This window comes from Heterodontus francisci, chromosome 26, assembly GCF_036365525.1.
Source record: "Heterodontus francisci isolate sHetFra1 chromosome 26, sHetFra1.hap1, whole genome shotgun sequence".
In the NCBI taxonomy this organism is placed as follows: domain Eukaryota; kingdom Metazoa; phylum Chordata; class Chondrichthyes; order Heterodontiformes; family Heterodontidae; genus Heterodontus; species Heterodontus francisci.
The window spans coordinates 18,095,510-18,114,400 of NC_090396.1; the positions used below are offsets into that span (position 1 = coordinate 18,095,510).

The 18,891-nt window shown below is 48.8% G+C and overlaps 1 protein-coding gene across 1 annotated transcript in view; it reads left to right on the plus strand.

The window, feature by feature from the left end:
• pkd1b (polycystic kidney disease 1b) overlaps positions 1 to 18,891 on the plus strand; it is a 208,320-nt gene that overhangs the window by 177,894 nt on the left and 11,535 nt on the right. The window contains exons 36-38 of the mRNA XM_068058630.1: positions 2,416 to 2,590; positions 4,158 to 4,445; positions 6,848 to 6,982. Coding sequence (XP_067914731.1) covers positions 2,416 to 2,590; positions 4,158 to 4,445; positions 6,848 to 6,982 — 598 coding nt within the window. The remainder of the gene's footprint in view (positions 1 to 2,415; positions 2,591 to 4,157; positions 4,446 to 6,847; positions 6,983 to 18,891) is intronic.

Here is an 18,891-nt window from a genome sequence, read left to right on the forward strand (position 1 = left end):
TCGCAGCTGGTACACAGGAGAGACAGGGATCTATGGCAGTGGCGGACACACACTGGAGCTTGGGAACAATTCTGATGGAAGCAGTGCAGTTTTGAGGGCCTTGCACCAGAACAGCTGGGTTGATGCAATGTAAGTAACATATCAAAGGTTTGCCTCCTTTTAATTATCTTGGAGTGATGAGCACTAAAAGGGCTATTGGAACCTGATGGTGAGGACAGTGATGTGCAGAGCTCTGTCAATAGGAGGGGGATTCAGGACAGAGCCCTGTCAATACAAGGGGGCTCCAGGACAAAGCTCTATCAAAACAAGGGGGCTCCAGGTTGGAGTTATGTCCATACAAGTGTAAATGCAGGAAAAAGCACACTGAGCATTGAAGGTTCCAGCTCTGTGTCTCTGTATTCCACTGGCACCAAACATGAAAGTACACTCATGAAGAAAAGAACTTATCTGAAAGAAACAAACTCAATACAGTGGGCAACCATTGATCGCCACCCCGAAGCAGGAGAACCGTTAAGAGTTTAACTCTTTGTTTTGAATCAGCAATGTTGCAGACTTGTTTGTTAAACAGTGGGATGCAGGAATGCTTCGCTTCAACAGGAGTACAGATTTGCGATCCTGACCCTCCCTCTCACAACCTCTTATCCCCACTCTTCACAAGGGAGTTTTAGACTTAAATACTGCACTTGAATACTGCAAGAACAAAGTTGAGAGCAGGCACGCTCATGGCCCTCCTATTGCTAGTTCCACTTGAACCCATGAGTCACAGATTACCTTGGTATGCAGATCACCAGAGGCCTCTTCAGCATCTCAAGGCTTCTCGATCTCTGAGGCGTCCATGCTCCCTAGTTTCTCCTCTGTGGCCCTCAATTCCCCCTTGCCAACACTGTTTTCCAATGGCCGGCGCAGACCTCAGGCTGCTCCCTCTGACTCTTTCTTCTTCTGCCTGTTGCCCATGGTCCTCTGGCTCCATCCCCATCCCCCAAGCCCACCAAAGACACTGCTCCAGTCCCCGAAGGGACTTCCGGGTGCCGAAAACTGCCCCAATCCAGCGATCTCCACAGCCAGCTGCCATCTACTGACCCGGAGGTGTGCACCTGAGGAGACTATCCAATGAAGCAGAAGCTGCTCCAAACTTTGAGGAAATGCTTGGTCATCAGTTCACAGCAGCTGACGAGGAGACAGCGCGACCCTCCTGCTGTGCAAGATTGGCTGCAGGTTGGAGTTCTGGTGATGTAGGGAGAGGGGCTGTAGGTGAGAGCCCTGGCAGTTTTGGTGGGGGGAGGGTTTCAGATCACAGCCCTGGCTGTGTGGGGCAAGGGGCTAAATTAATCCCAGTAGTCCATACTCTTCGACACATGCAACCTCAGTAATATTTCTCCTTCCAACAGGGCTACTAATTTTTGTTTATTTGAACTGTCAGGACCACTAAACTCTTCCAAACTTAATAATGTCACCAGTATTTACTATTTCAGTAAGATCTGCATTAAAACAAATGCCAATGTATTGAAAGCACGCTGAAGATTGTAAGTAGCTCTGTGATTATGCAGCAAATCTGAACACTCGCATTGTGTCTGTAATTTTGATAAGCAATGGAACAAAAGCCAGAACAATGACTCTCACAATATATCTACCATGACCCTTTTAGTTTCTGCCACCTACAGGTTCATACCACCATCTGCAAGGGACTAAGAAGTCCTCCATTCTGACAGTACTGAGGTGAGAGCAGTACTTTAAGCAAGAGTAATAGTGCATAACTTCCCACAAGGTGCAGCCTCCTCCATGTACACTCACCCCCTCCAGGCCCCTGTTTCGATTGGTCCTTGTGTTCAGCTGTTGATAATGATTGCAGCTCTGTGCGATTGGCGAGGAGTTCCACGCAGAGCTATATGTAAGTTGTTGCAGATGCTACCAGCTAGCTTACACTGTGTCCCTCACTCTCTACCTGCCCCAAGATATCTGCTGGAAGGCACCAGATTTCCTCTTAACCGAAGCTTTGTGCTTGGAAATGAACAGTGTCTTATGGCCAGTTGCAAACCGTTTTAGAGAAGGGAGCAGCCTCAGTGTGGGATGCGATGTAGATGTTTCCAGACTCAGGCTGTCAGTTTTCCCTCAGTTACATAGAACCTACAGCACAGGAACAGGCCAGTGAACCCAACTGGTCCATGCTAGTGATTATGCTTTATATGAACCTCCTCCTACCCTACTGCATCTCGCTCTATTAGTGTATCCTTCCATTCTTTTCTCCCTCATATGTTTATCTAGCTTCCCCTTAAATAAATCTACACTATTTCCCTCAACTACTCCATGTGGTAGTGGGTTCTACATTCTAAACACTCTCTGGGTAAAGAGGTTTCTCCTGAATTCCCTATTGCATTTATTAGCGATTATCTTATATTCTGCTCTCTTCTGTCCCAGGACATGGGCCGTGTTTGTTGAGTTCACACAGTACAGCCAGGACGTGGATCTGTACGCAGTTGTGACGTTACTGGTGGAGTTTCAGCCTGAGGTGCCGGTCACACCGACCGTCGATATTAAACCCTTCTCTGTGCTACGCCCGAGTGGAGGAGTGGACCTGTTACTGGTGTCGATGGTAAGCATTACTCTGTAACACTTACAAAGAGCCTGCTCAAACTCCCAACACACAGCAGGCACTAGCCAGTACCTGGTCTCTTCTAGCAGGGAAGTCAGGTTCAGTCCTCCACCACACACCTCCACGTAATTACATATGTCTGCCAGTTTCTATTTGAAGTTATCAGGGTATGATAGTTAGTGTTTATGGTGTCAGCTGTGGCTCAGTGGTAGCACTCTTGTCTCGAGTCAAAGGTTGGGAGTTCAAACCCCACGTGACCTGACCCCATAATCTAGGCTGATACTCCAGTGTAATACTGAGGGACTGCTGCACTGTCAGAGGTGAGTCTTTTGGGTGAGACGTTAAAATAAGACCATGTCTGTCCTCTCAGGTACATGTAAAAGACTCTGTAGCACTTTTGAAAGAGCAGGGTATTTCTTCCCAATGTCCTAGGCCAATATTTATCCTCAGCCAACACCTTAAATAAAAGATTATCTGGCCATTATCTTATTTATGTTCCTGAGAAATTGCTGTGCACAAATCGGCAGCCGCATTTCCTACATCAGTCACCACACTTCAAAAGTACTTCTTTGGCTGTAAAACGCCTTGGGACCTTGTAAGGTCACAAAAAGCACTATATAAATACAAGTCTGACTTTTCTTTTATTTGACTGTGAATCCAAGGATTGGACTCCAAATCCAGTGAGTTCCAATCCCACCAGTGTGGTTTGAGAACTGGAATTCGGTTTAATGAACATAGCTGGAAATTAAAAAGCTCTAATCAATAAAAGTGAGCATGAAGCTGTCGGATTGTCGTAGATACCCTAACTGCTTCAGTAATGTCCTTTTATTCTGTCCTTACCTGGTCTGGCCTACCTATCTGCATTCCAGTCCCACACCAACATGGCTGACTATTCAGTGCCATCGGAAGCCTCTCATTTGTACTAAATCTGGGCAACGAGGAATGGGTGGTAAATGCTGGCCTTTCCAACAATGTCCACATCCTAAGAATGAGGGTTAAAAAAGTCCATTTGGAAGAGGGGTGGGTGGGGAGAGGATTTTGTGTTGTAAATATTCAATTTCTAATTGTATGGGCAATATCTAACCGTCAGATCCAAGCTTCCATTGCTTAATCATGTTCTTGGAGATAGCCCCTGACTTCAGGTCTGCTCTGCTGAACCCTGCATTGCTCTCTGTTTTCCCACTGGATGTGCTTCAGGTGTCTGCTTCCTGATATTGTTGTGTTCTTTCACTCATATCTCAGATAGTTCAGAACGCTACCTTTTGGTTCCATCTCCCCAACACCTGAATGTTGGGTTTTTGCAGTGATTTGACAAAGGCTGAGGACAGAGATGGTGTGAATCTGGAAATCATGCTGGGGTTCAGGGAGAAGGACTTACCCATGGGTAAAGGAGCTCTTCTGAAGATCACTGTTGGGGTGTGTACCAGCACTGAAACTGGAGGTTTCAACAACAAGGTGTTTCCAAACTTGTCTATTTTGTAGATGAGGTCTCTCTGTTGACTGACAGTGTCGTGTTCAAAATGTTGGTGCTGCCTCTTCCACTGACTGTCGCCTCCTCTTTGTGCAGGTTCTGCTGCTCCTCTTCAGCTTCTGTTTCCTGTTTGCCGAGGTCATCGCCCTGAACAGGGAGGGTTTGGCTTATTTCAAAGAGGTCCGGAGGTACCTCCAGCTTCTCATAATCCTCCTTTGCATGCTCATCCCCGCCTTCCACTTCAGCCACATCAAAGTAGCCGACAGGCAGCTCAGCCACTACAAAAGCAATCGCCGGGCGTTCGTCAGTTTCTACCATGTTGCGCTTCTGGCTCAAGGGGTCACCAGTCTCGCTGCATTACTGCTCACCATTCTCACCTTGAAGGTACATAAGCAGTTTACAGGAGGAGTAGAGGATCTGCTGGCAACCTGGGGTATAAGCAGCCTGACTTACACACCATCAATAACAGGTTCTCATGAATCAGAAAGACTGGAACCTTACAGCACAGGAGACTATCTGTGCTAACTCTTTGAAAGAGTTATCCATTTAGTCTCACTCCGCTGACCTTGCCCCATAGCCCTGAAAAATTTTCCCTTCAAGCATATATCAAATTCCCTTTCGACAGTTGCTATTGAAACTGCTTTTACCCCCTTTCAGGCAGCACATTCCAGATCACAACAACTCGTTGTGTATGAACATTTCTCACCTTCCTTCTGGCTCTTTTGTGAATTATCTTAAATCTGTGTCCTCTGGTTACTGACCCTTCTGCCAGTGGAAACAGTTGTTCCTTGTTTACGCTTATTGAAACCACTCAATTTTAAATACCTCTGTTAAATGTCCTCGATCTTCTTTGCTCGAAGGACAACAGCCTAGCCTCGCCACACAACTGAAATCCCTCATCCCTGGTACCATTCTGGCCAATCTTCTCTGCACCCTCTACCAAGGCCTGACATCCTTTACAAGTAATTGGGACCTTGATTAATGGATAGATGATTTTACTAAAAGAAAAAAGCCCTCATCCCTGGCATGGAGAAAGAGATAAATAAACTTTATTTTAGTAAGAAAGTAGTGTAGCAAGTCTTCACCGTGTCAGATCTTAATCTCAGTCTGGCCAGCAAGAGGGAGGGGAGGGTAACATGTCTGTGTATTCACTCACACAGCCCCCAGCCACTACTAAACAGCCCGAGAGCTCATAAATCTGTGAGTAAGCTGGCTGATTTGCACAATGGAGATGCATGTGTAGAAATGCTGACGTGGAGTTAAAGCTGCAGGAGGCTAGGACTCTGCTGGGTGTTTGGGGGCGGGGTGGGGGGGGGATCGTGGTGGGAACAGGCAGAGTGTGGAGGACACCTGGAAGATCTGACACTCCACACGGAGCTGGTTGGCACTCAGTGATTACAGCATCCCTCCTCTCCAGCAGGTGCAGAGAGCAGTTGCACACATAGGAATATAGGAACAGGAGGAGGCCAATCAGCCCCTCGAGCCTGTTCCACCATTCACATAGATCATGGCTGATCTGCCCTTCAGTTCCATTTACCTGCCTTGGTTCTTTTTTTTTTTATTTTTTAGAGATACAGCACTGAAACAGACCCTTCGGCCCACCGAGTCTGTGCCGACCATCAACCACCCATTTATACTAATCCTACACTAATCCCATATTCCTACCACATCCCCACCTGTCCCTATATTTCCCTACCACCTACCTTTACTAGGGGCAATTTATAATGGCCAATTTACCTACCAACCTGCAAGTCTTTTGGCTTGTGGGAGGAAAGCGGAGCACCCGGAGAAAACTCACGCAGACACAGGGAGAACTTGCAAACTCCACACAGGCAGTACCCAGAATTGAACCCGGGTCGCTGGAGCTGTGAGGCTGCGGTGCTAACCACTGCGCCGCCTGTTCCTTGATCCTTAATACATTTAACCAACAAAAATCTATCAATCTCAGTTTTGAAATATACAGTAGACTCAGGCGCCAACAGCTTTTTGTGGGGAGAGTTCCAGATTTCCACTACCCTTTGCGTGAAGAACTGCTTCCTGACATCATCTCTGAAAGGCCTAGCTCTAATTTTGAGGTTATGCTCCCTTGTTCTGGACTTCTCTGGAAGAGGAAATAGTTTCTCTCTATCTACCCTATTGAATCCTTTAATCATCTTAGCCAACCTGATTAGACTTCCCAGTATCTTTCTGAAGAGGGGCTGGAGGTCTGGGAACAAACTGCCCAACTACATGCTGAATAAAAAGGAACATCCCAGCCATGCAGTAAAAGATGTTCCGCTTGTGTAATTGCCTGTGAGCCTGCACACTTAAGGTCCATAGACATCCAGACGCTGTGTTTACATTTTCCTCATTTATCCACACCACGTCAGCTATGACAAGATTCTGGGTTCAAACCCTGCTCTAGAGACTTGAGCACAAAATCTAGACTGATGCTTTGATGCAGTACTGAGAAAGTGCAGCACTATAGGAGGTGCTGTCTTACGAATAAGACATTAAGCCTAGCTCCTGTCTGCCCTCTCAAGTGGTATAAAGGATCCCATGGCACTATTCAAAGTAGAACATAGAAATGCTCCCCAGGGTCCTGGCAGACATTTATCCCTCAACCAACAACACTAAAATAGTGATCATTATCACAGTGCCATTTGTGGGATTTTGCTTTGTGCAAATTGACTGCCACGTATCCTATATTACCACAGTGACTACCCTTCAAAAATATTTAATTATCTGTAAAGCACAATTTAGGATATCCTGAGATCGTGCTATATCAGTGCTTTTTTTTTTTATAGATTGTAGGACAGCTTCGTTTTGTGCGGAGATGGTGTGTGTTCGGGAAGACATTCCAGCATATAATCCGAGAGCTGATTGCTGCTTCCCTGATCTTCTTCCTGCTTGTCCTGGTGTACGCACAGTGCGGCTACGTGGTGGGTATTGGAACCCTTTACAGCTGTGTGAGAATGAGCTGCCATCTGATTAAGCCCAGCAGAGAATTCACTTTGGGTTCCTGTCAGGATCCATGCAGTGCAGTGAGGTGAAGGGCTAAAGTCTAAAGTGCAGGTTTCCAGTGAGTTGAAGGGCGCACGGTGCAGGTCACCGTGGCGGTGAAGGGCCAGGGCCCATGGTGCAGGACACCAAGTGAGGTGAAGGGCCCATGGTGCAGGACACCAAGTGAGGTGAAGGGCCCATGGTGCAGGACACCAAGTGAGGTGAAGGGCCCATGGTGCAGCACACCAAGTGAGGTGAAGGGCCCATGGTGCAGCACACCAAGTGAGGTGAAGGGCCCATGATGCAGGACACCAAGTGAGGTGAAGGGCACACGGTGCAGGACACCAAGTGAGGTGAAGGGCCCATGGTGCAGGACACCAAGTGAGGTGAAGGGCCCATGGTGCAGGACACCAAGTGAGGTGAAGGGCCCATGATGCAGGACACCAAGTGAGGTCAAGGGCACACGGTGCAGGACACCAAGTGAGGTGAAGGGCCCATGATGAAGGACACCAAGTGAGGTGAAGGGTCCATGGTGCAGGACACCAGTGAGGTGAAGGACCCACAGTGCAGGACACCAGTGAGGTAAAGGGCTCACAGTGCAGGACATCAAGTGAGGTGGAGGGCTCACGGTGCAGGACACTAGTGAGGTGGAGGGCTCACAGTGCAGGACACCAGTGAGGTGGAGGGCTCACAGTGCAGGACACCAGTGAGGTGAAGGGCTCACAGTGCAGGACACCAGTGAGGTGAAGGACCCACAGTGCAGGACACCAGTGAGGTAAAGGGCTCACAGTGCAGGACACCAGTGAGGTGGAGGGCTCACGGTGCAGGACACCAGTGAGGTGGAGGGCTCACGGTGCGGGACACCAGTGAGGTGGAGGGCTCACGGTGCAGGACACCAGTGAGGTGAAGGACCCACAGTGCAGGACACCAGTGAGGTAAAGGGCTCACAGTGCAGGACACCAGTGAGGTGAAGGACCCACAGTGCAGGACACCAGTGACGTAGAGGGCTCGCGGTGCAGGACACCAGTGAGGTAAAGGGCTCACAGTGCGGGACACCAGTGAGGTGAAGGACCCACAGTGCAGGACACCAGTGAGGTGGAGGGCTCATGATGCAGGACACCAAGTGAGGTGAAGGGCCCATGATGAAGGACATCAAGTGAGTTGAAGGGCACACGGTGCAGGACACCAAGTGAGGTGAAGGGCCCATGATGAAGGACACCAAGTGAGTTGAAGGGCACACGGTGCAGGACACCAAGTGAGGAGAATGGTACACGGTGCAGGACACCAAGTGAGGTGAAGGGCCCATGGTGCAGGACACCAAGTGAGGTGAAGGGCCCATGGTGCAGGACACCAAGTGAGGTGAAGGGCCCATGATGCAGGACACCAAGTGAGGTGAAGGGCACACGGTGCAGGACACCAAGTGAGGTGAAGGGCCCATGATGAAGGACACCAAGTGAGGTGAAGGGCCCATGATGAAGGACACCAAGTGAGTTGAAGGGCACACGGTGCAGGACACCAAGTGAGGAGAATGGTACACGGTGCAGGACACCAAGTGAGGTGAAGGGCCCATGGTGCAGGACACCAAGTGAGGTGAAGGGCCCATGGTGCAGGACACCAAGTGAGGTGAAGGGCACACGGTGCAGGACACCAAGTGAGGTGAAGGGCCCATGATTAAGGACACCAAGTGAGGTGAAGGGCCCACAGTGCAGGACACCAGTGAGGTGAAGGACCCACAGTGCAGGACACCAGTGAGGTAAAGGGCTCACAGTGCAGGACACCAAGTGAGGTGGAGGGCTCACGGTGCAGGACACTAGTGAGGTGGAGGGCTCACAGTGCAGGACACCAGTGAGGTGGAGGGCTCACAGTGCAGGACACCAGTGAGGTAAAGGGCTCACAGTGCAGGACACCAGTGAGGTGAAGGACCCACAGTGCAGGACACCAGTGAGGTAAAGGGCTCACAGTGCAGGACACCAGTGAGGTGGAGGGCTCACAGTGCAGGACACCAATGAGGTGGAGGGCTCACGGTGCGGGACACCAGTGAGGTGGATGGCTCACGGTGCAGGACACCAGTGAGGTAAAGGGCTCACAGTGCAGGACACCAGTGAGATGAAGGACCCACAGTGCAGGACACCAGTGAGGTAAAGGGCTCACAGTGCAGGACACCAGTGAGGTGAAGGACCCACAGTGCAGGACACCAGTGAGGTAGAGGGCTCACGGTGCAGGACACCAGTGAGGTAAAGGGCTCACAGTGCAGGACACCAGTGAGGTGAAGGACCCACAGTGCAGGACACCAGTGAGGTAGAGGGCTCACGGTGCAGGACACCAGTGAGGTAAAGGGCTCACAGTGCAGGACACCAGTGAGGTGAAGGACCCACAGTGCAGGACACCAGTGAGGTGGAGGGCTCACGGTGCAGGACACCAGTGAGGTAAAGGGCTCACAGTGCAGGACACCAGTGAGGTGAAGGACCCACAGTGCAGGACACCAGTGAGGTGGAGGGCTCACGGTGCAGGACACCAGTGAGGTGAAGGACCCACAGTGCAGGACACCAGTGAGGTAAAGGGCTCACAGTGCAGGACACCAAGTGAGGTGAAGGACCCACAGTGCAGGACACCAGTGAGGTAAAGGGCTCACAGTGCAGGACACCAAGTGAGGTAAAGGGCTCACAGTGCAGGACACCAAGTGAGGTAAAGGGCTCACAGTGCAGGACACCAAGTGAGGTGAAGGACCCACAGTGCAGGACACCAGTGAGGTAAAGGGCTCACAGTGCAGGACACCAAGTGAGGTGAAGGACCCACAGTGCAGGACACCAGTGAGGTAAAGGGCTCACAGTGCAGGACACCAAGTGAGGTGAAGGACCCACAGTGCAGGACACCAGTGAGGTAAAGGGCTCACAGTGCAGGACACCAGTGAGGTAAAGGGCTCACGGTGCAGGACACCAGTGAGGTAAAGGGTCCGCAGTGCAGGACACCAGTGAGGTGAAGGGCTCACAGTGCAGGACACCAAGTGAGGTGAAGGGCACACGGTGCAGGACAGCAAGTGAGGTAAAGGACCCACAGTGCAGGACACCAGCGAGGTGAAGGGCACACGCTGCAGGACACCAGTGAGGTGAAGGGCCCACAGTGCAGGACATCAGTGAGGTGGAGGGCTCACTGTGCAGGACACTTTTGAGGTGAAGGACCCACAGTGCAGGACACCAGCGAGGTGAAGGGCACACGGTGCAGGACACCAGTGAGGTAAAGGGCTCACTGTGCAGGACACCAGTGAGGTGAAGGACCCACAGTGCAGGACACCAGCGAGGTGAAGGGCACACGGTGCAGGACACCAGTGAGGTAAAGTGCCCATAGTGCAGGACACCAGCGAGGTGAAGGGCTCACTGTGCAGGACACCAGTGAGGTGAAGGACCCACATTGCAGGACACCAGTGAGGTAAAGGGCTCACGGTGCAGGACACCAGTGAGGTGAAGGGCCCACTGTGCAGGACACCAGTGAGGTGGAGGGCTCACTGTGCAGGACACTTTTGAGGTAAAGGGCTCACTGTGCAGGACACCAGTGAGGTAAAGGGCTCACTGTGCAGGACACCAGTGAGGTAAAGGGCTCACTGTGCAGGACACCAGTGAGGTGAAGGACCCACATTGCAGGACACCAGTGAGGTAAAGGGCTCACTGTGCAGGACACCAGTGAGGTGAAGGACCCACAGTGCAGGACACCAGCGAGGTGAAGGGCACACGGTGCAGGACACCAGTGAGGTGAAGTGCCCATAGTGCAGGACACCAGTGAGGTGGAGGGCTCACTGTGCAGGACACCAGTGAGGTGAAGGACCCACATTGCAGGACACCAGTGAGGTAAAGGGCTCACAGTGCAGGACACCAGTGAGGTGAAGGACCCACAGTGCAGGACACCCGTGAGGTGGAGGGCCCACAGTGCAGGACACCAAGTGAGGTGAAGGACCCACAGTGCAGGACACCAGTGAGGTGGAGGGCTCACGGTGCAGGACACCAGTGAGGTGAAAGGCCCACAGTGCAGGACACCAGTGAGGTGGAGGGCTCACTGTGCAGGACACCAGTGAGGTGGAGGGCTCACTGTGCAGGACACCAGTGAGGTGAAGGACCCACAGTGCAGGACACCAGTGAGGTGAAGGGCACACGGTGCAGGACACCAGTGAGGTAAAGGGCCCATGGTGCAGGACACCACTGAGGTGGAGGGCTCACGGTGCAGGACACCAGTGAGGTGGAGGGCTCACGGTGCAGGACACCAGTGAGGTGAAGGACCCACAGTGCAGGACACCAGTGAGGTGGAGGGCTCACGGTGCAGGACACCAGTGAGGTGGAGGGCTCACAGTGCAGGACACCAGTGAGGTGAAGGACCCACAGTGCAGGACACCAGTGAGGTGGAGGGCTCACAGTGCAGGACACCAGTGAGGTAATGGGCTCACGGTGCAGGACACCAGAGAGGTGAAGGGTTCGCAGTGCAGGACACCAGTGAGGTAAAGGGCTCACGGTGCAGAATATCAGTGAGGTGAAGGGTCCGCAGTGCAGGACACCAGTGAGGTAAAGGGCTCACAGTGCAGGACACCAGTGAGGTGAAGGACCCACAGTGCAGGACACCAGTGAGGTGAAGGACCCACAGTGCAGGACACCAGTGAGGTAGAGGGCTCACGGTGCAGGACACCAGTGAGGTAAAGGGCTCACAGTGCAGGACACCAGTGAGGTGAAGGACCCACAGTGCAGGACACCAGTGAGGTGGAGGGCTCACGGTGCAGGACACCAGTGAGGTAAAGGGCTCACAGTGCAGGACACCAGTGAGGTGAAGGACCCACAGTGCAGGACACCAGTGAGGTGGAGGGCTCACGGTGCAGGACACCAGTGAGGTGAAGGACCCACAGTGCAGGACACCAGTGAGGTAAAGGGCTCACAGTGCAGGACACCAAGTGAGGTGAAGGACCCACAGTGCAGGACACCAGTGAGGTAAAGGGCTCACAGTGCAGGACACCAAGTGAGGTAAAGGGCTCACAGTGCAGGACACCAAGTGAGGTGAAGGACCCACAGTGCAGGACACCAGCGAGGTGAAGGGCACACGGTGCAGGACACCAGTGAGGTGAAGTGCCCATAGTGCAGGACACCAGTGAGGTGGAGGGCTCACTGTGCAGGACACCAGTGAGGTGAAGGACCCACATTGCAGGACACCAGTGAGGTAAAGGGCTCACTGTGCAGGACACCAGTGAGGCGAAGGACCCACAGTGCAGGACACCAAGTGAGGTGAAGGGCACACGGTGCTGGACAGCAAATGAGGTGAAGGGCACATGGTGCAGGACAGCAAGTGAGGTAAAGGGCTCACAGTGCAGGACACCAGTGAGGTGAAGGACCCACAGTGCAGGACACCCGTGAGGTGGAGGGCCCACAGTGCAGGACACCAGTGAGGTGGAGGGCTCACGGTGCAGGACACCAGTGAGGTGAAAGGCCCACAGTGCAGGACACCAGTGAGGTGGAGGACTCACTGTGCAGGACACCAGTGAGGTGAAGGACCCACAGTGCAGGACACCAGTGAGGTGAAGGGCACACGGTGCAGGACACCAGTGAGGTAAAGGGCCCATGGTGCAGGACACCAGTGAGGTGGAGGGCTCACGGTGCAGGACACCAGTGAGGTGGAGGGCTCACGGTGCAGGACACCAGTGAGGTGAAGGACCCACAGTGCAGGACACCAGTGAGGTGGAGGGCTCACGGTGCAGGACACCAGTGAGGTGGAGGGCTCACGGTGCAGGACACCAGTGAGGTGGAGGGCTCACAGTGCAGGACACCAGTGAGGTGGAGGGCTCACAGTGCAGGACACCAGTGAGGTGGAGGGCTCACAGTGCAGGACACCAGTGAGGTGGAGGGCTCACGGTGCAGGACACCAGTGAGGTAATGGGCTCGCGGTGCAGGACACCAGTGAGGTGAAGGGTTCGCAGTGCAGGACACCAGTGAGGTAAAGGGCTCACGGTGCAGAACATCAGTTAGGTGAAGGGTCCGCAGTGCAGGACACCAGTGAGGTAAAGGATCTCACAGTGCAGGACACCAGTGAGGTGAAGGACCCACAGTGCAGGACACCAGTGAGGTGAAGGGCTCACGGTGCAGGACACCAGTGAGGTGAAGGGCTCACGGTGCAGAACATCAGTTAGGTGAAGGGTCCGCAGTGCAGGACACCAGTGAGGTAAAGGATCTCACAGTGCAGGACACCAGTGAGGTGAAGGACCCACAGTGCAGGACACCAGTGAGGTGAAGGGCCCACGGTGCAGGACATCAATGAGGTGAAGGACCCATGGTGCAGCACACCAGTAAGGTGATTATTAAAGTGGAGATGTGATGGTAAATCTATATAAAACCTTACTAATACCACAATGGTATTAGGCTCCAGACTCTAGGAAGGATGTTGTGTGAATAGAGTGGGTACAATAACAACATTTTGCATTTATATAGTGCTTTTAAAATAGTAAAAGGTTAACACTTCACAGTGAATTATCAAACAAAATTAGACACCAAGTCACATAAGGATCAAAAGAAATAGGGGCAGGAGTAGGCCATTTGGCCCCTCGAGTTTGCTCTGCCATTCAATAGATCATGGCTGATCTGATCATGGTCTTAACTCCACTTTCCTGCCTGTCCCCCATAACACTTTACTTCCTGTAGATCAACAATCTGTTTAGCTCAGCCTTGAATATATTCAATGACCCAGCCTCCACTGCTCTCTGGGGTAGAGAATTCCAAAGATTAACGACCCTCTGAGAGAAGAAATTCCTCCTCATCTCTATCTTAAAAGGGAGGCCTCTTATTGTGAAACAGTGCCCCTTAGTTCTAGATTCCCCCATGAGGGGAAACATCCTCTTGGCATCTACCCTGTCAAGCCCCCTCAGAATCTTATATGTTTCAATAAGATCACCTCTCATTCTTCTGACTCCAATGAGTATAGGCCCAACTGCTCAGTCTTTCCTCATAAGACAACCCCTTCATCCCAGGAACCAACCTCGGAAACCATCTCTGAATTGCCTCCAGTGCAAATAAGGAGACTTAAACTCTACACAGTATCCTAGATGTGGTCTCACCAACACCTTGTACAGCTGAAGCTACACTTGCCTACTTTTATACTCCATCCCCCTCGCAATAAAGGCCAGTATTCCATTTGCCTTCCAATTTACTTAATGTACCTACATGCTAACGTTTTGTGATACATGTATGAGAAAACCCAGATCCCTCTGTACTGCAGCATTCTGTAGTCTCTCCCATTTAAATAATATTTTGCTTTTCTATTTTTCCCACCAAAATGGACAACTTCACATTTCCAATATTATACTCCATCTGCCAAATTTTTGCCACTCACTTAACCTATCGATATCCCTTTGCAGACCCTTTGTGTCCTCCTTACAACTTGCTTTCATACCTATCTTTGTATCAACAAATTTGGCTACAATATACGTGGCCTCTTCATCTGAGTCATTAATATAGTTTGCTAATAGTTGAGACTCCAGCACTGATCCCTATGGCACCCCACTAGTTACAATTTGCCAACCTGAAAATGACCCGTTTATCTCGACTCTCTCTTTCCTGTTAGTTAGCCAATCTTCTATCCATGCTAATATATTATCCCCAACACCATAAGTTCTTATCTTGTGCAGTAACCTTTTTTTGTGGTGCTTTATCTAATGCCTTTTGGAAAGCCAAATACACTACATCTATTTGTTCTCCTTTATCCACCCTGTGCGTTACATCCTCACAGAACTCTAATAAATTTGTCAAACATGATTTTCCTTTCACAAACCATACTGACCTTGATTTTATTATGATTTTCTAAATGTCTTGCTACTACTTCCTTAATAATGGATTCCAGCATTTTCCCAATGACAGATGTTAGGCTAACTGGCCTATAGTTTCCTGCTTTCCGTCTCTTTCCTTTCTTGTGGTTTTTCAATCCGCTGGGACCATTCTAGCATCTGGGGAATTTTGAAAGATTACAACAAATCCTCTATTTCTACAGCCACTTCTTTTAAGACCCTAGGATGCAGGTCATCAGGCCCAGGGGACTTTTCAGCCTTTAGTCCCTTTAGTTTTCCTAGTAATTTTTCTCTAGTGATAGTGATTGTAAGTTCCTCCCTCCCTTTTGCCCCCTAATTTTCTACTATTCTTGGGCTTTTTTTGTGTCTTGTTCTGTGAAGACAGATAGAAAATACTTGTTCAAAGTCTCTGCTGTTTCCTTGTTTCCCATTATTAATTCCCAAGTCTCATCCTCTAAGGGACCAATGTTTACTTCAGCTACTCTCTTCCTTTTTATATACTTATAGAAGCTCTTACTGTCTGTCTTTATATTTCTTGCTAGTTTACTCTCTTATTCTAATTTCTCCCTTTATTTTCTTAGCCACCCTTTTCTAGTATTTTACATTTTCCTAATTTTCACTAACTTTTGCAGCATTCTAGGCCATTTCTTTGAATTTGACACCATCCTTAACTTCCTTAGTTAGCCATGGATACAAACATACGAACATACGAATTACGAGCAGGAGTAGGCCGCTTGGCCCTTTGAGCCTGCTCCGCCATTCAATAAGTTCATGGCTGAACTGATTACTCCACATATTCACCTACCTCCGATAACCTTCCACCCCCTTGATGATCAAGAATATATCTACCCCGCCTTAAAAATATTCAAAGACACTGTTTCCACCGCCTTTTGAGGAAAAGAATTAAAAAGACTTACGACACTCAGAGAAAAAATTTCTCCTCATCTCTGTCTTAAATGGCCGACCCTTTATTTTTAAACAGTGACCCCTAGTTCTAGATTCTCCTACAAGGGGAAACATCCACATCCACCCTGTTAAGACCCCTCAGGATCTTAAATGTTTCAATCAAGTCACCTCTTATTCTTCTAAATTCCAGTGGATACAAGCCTAGCCAGTCCGATCTTTCCTCATAAGACAGCCCGCCTATTCCAGGTATTAGTCTAGTAAACCTTCTCTGTACTACCTTCAATGCATTTACATCCTTTCTTAAATAAGGAGACCAGTACTGTACAAAGTACTCCAGATGTGGTCTCACCAATGCCCTGTATAACTGAAGCATAACCTCCCTACTTTTGTATTCAATTCCCCTCGCGATAAACGATAACATTCTGTTAGCTTTCTTAATTACGTGCTGTACCTGCATAGTAACCTTTTGCGATTCATGCACTAGGACACCCAGATCCCTCTGCATCTCAGAGCTCTGCAATTTCTCGCTATTTAGATAATATGCTTCTTTTTTATTCTTCCTGCCAAAGTGGATAATTTCCCACTGTCCCTCCATTTGCCAGGTCTTTGCCCACTCACTTAACCTATCTGTATCCCTTTGTAGAAGACCCCCTTATGTCCTCTTCACAAATTACTTTCCTACCTATCTTTGTGTCATCAGCAAATTTAGCAACCATATCTTCGGTCCCTTCATTTAAGTCATTTATATAAATTGTAAAACTTTGAGGCCCCAGCACAGATCACTGTGGCACACCACTCATTACATTTTGCCACACAGAAAATGAACAATTTATGCCTACCCATTGTTTCCTGTTAGCTAGCCAATCTTCTATGTTATCCCATACACCATGAGCTTTTATTTTCTGCAATAACCTTTGATGTGGCACCTAATCAAGTGCCTTCTGGAAATCTGAGTTCCCCTTTATCCACAGCACATGTAACTCCCTCAAAGAACTCCAATAAATTGGTTAAACATGATTTCCCTTTCAAAAAACCATGTTGACTTTGTCTGATTGCCTTGAATTTTTCTAAATGCCCTATTATACCGTCTTTAATAATAGCTTCTAACATTTTCCCTAAGACAGATGTTAAGCTAACTGGCCTGTAGTTTCCTGCTTTCTGTCTCCCTCCCTTTTTGAATAAAGGAGTTACATTCGCTATTTTCCAATCTAACGGAACTTTCCCCAAATTTAGGGAATTTTGGAAAATTAAAACTAACGCTTCAACTATCTCACTAGCCACTTCTTTTAACACCCTAGAATGAAGTCCATCAGGACCCGGGGACTTGTCAGCCCGCAGCTCCAACAATTTGTTCAGTATCACTTCCCTGATGATTGTAATTTTCTTGAGTTCCTCCCTCCCTTCCATTTCTCGACTTACAGCTAATACTGGGATGTTACTTGTATCCTTAATAGTGAAGACCGATGCAAAATATCTGTTCATTTCATCTACCATCTCCTTATTAGCCATTATTAATTCCCCAGACTCACTTTCTATAGGACCAATGCTCACTTTGTTAACTCTTTTCTTTTTTAAATATTTATAGAAACTCTTACTATCTTTATATTTCTAGCTAGCTTTCTCTCGTACTCTAATTTTACCTTCCTTATCAATCTTTTAGTCATTCTTTGCTGTTTTTTATATTCTGTCCAATCTTTTCACCTGCCTCCCATCTTTGCACAATTATAGGCTTTTTCTTTAAGTTTGATACTATCTTTAACTGTTTTAGTTAACCACGAATGGCAGGTGCCACCCTTAGAATTTTTCTTCCTCGTTGAAATGTATCTATTCTGTGTGTTCTGAACTATCCCCTTAAATGTCTGCCACTACATCTCTATTGACCTATCTCTTAACCTGATTTGCTAGTTCACTTCAGCTCGCTCTGCTTTCATGCCCTCATAATTGCCCTCATTTAAGTTTAAAATACTAGTCTTGAACCCACTCTTCTCTCCCTCAAACTGAATGTAAAATTCAATCATATTATGATCACTGCTACCTAGGGGCACCTTAACTATGAGATCATTAATTAATCCAATCTCATTGCACAATACCAGGTCTAGTATAGCCTGCTGTCTGGTTGGCTCCAGAACATATTGTTCCAAGAAATTATCCCAAAAACATTGCATGTACTCCTCATCTAGGCTACCTCTACCCATCTGATTTTTCCAGTCTATATGTAGGTTAAATTATCGCTGTACCTGACAAGCTTCCATTATTTCTTCCTTTATGCCCCATCCTACAGTGTGGTTAATGCTAGGTGGCCTGTACACCACTCCCACAAGTGACTTCTTGCCTTTATGATTTCTCATCTCTACCCAAACTGTTTCTACATCCTGGTCTCCTGAACTTAGGTCATCCCTCTCTATTGCGCTAATACCATCATTAATTAACAGAGCTACCCCTCCATCTTTTCCTAGTTTCCTGTCCTTCTTAAATGCCATATACCCTTTAATATTCATAAGAACATAAGAAATAGGAGCAGGAGTTGGCCATTTGGCCCCTCAAGCCTGCCCCACTATTCAATAAGATCATGGCTGATCTTCCACAGACTTCAACTCCTCTTTTGTGCCAGCTCCTCATAGCCCTCAACTCCCTGATATTTCAAAAATCTATCTAACTCCTCTTTAAATGCTTTCAGTGATCTAGCTTCCACAACTCTCTTGGGTAGAGAATTCCAGACATTCACTACCGTCTGTGAGAAGAAATTCCTTCGCATCTCAGTTTTAAGTGAGTGTCCCCTTATTCTGTAACTATGTCCCCTAGTTCAAGATTCCCCCACTAATGGGAACATCTTCTCAACATTTACCTGTCAAGCCCCCTCAGAATCTTGTACGTTTCAATAAGATCACCCCTCATTCTTCTAAACTCTAATGAATAAAGGCCTAACCTGTTTAGCCGTTCTTGATAAATCAACCCCTTCATCCCAGGAATCAGCCTAGTGAATCTCTTTTGAATTGCCTCCAATGCCAGTATATCCTTTCTTAAATACGGGGACCAAAACTGTACACAGTACTCCAGGTGCAGCCTCACCAACACCCTGTACAGTTGTAACAAGACTTCCCTATTTTTAAACTCCAATCCCCTAGCAATAAAGGTCAAAAT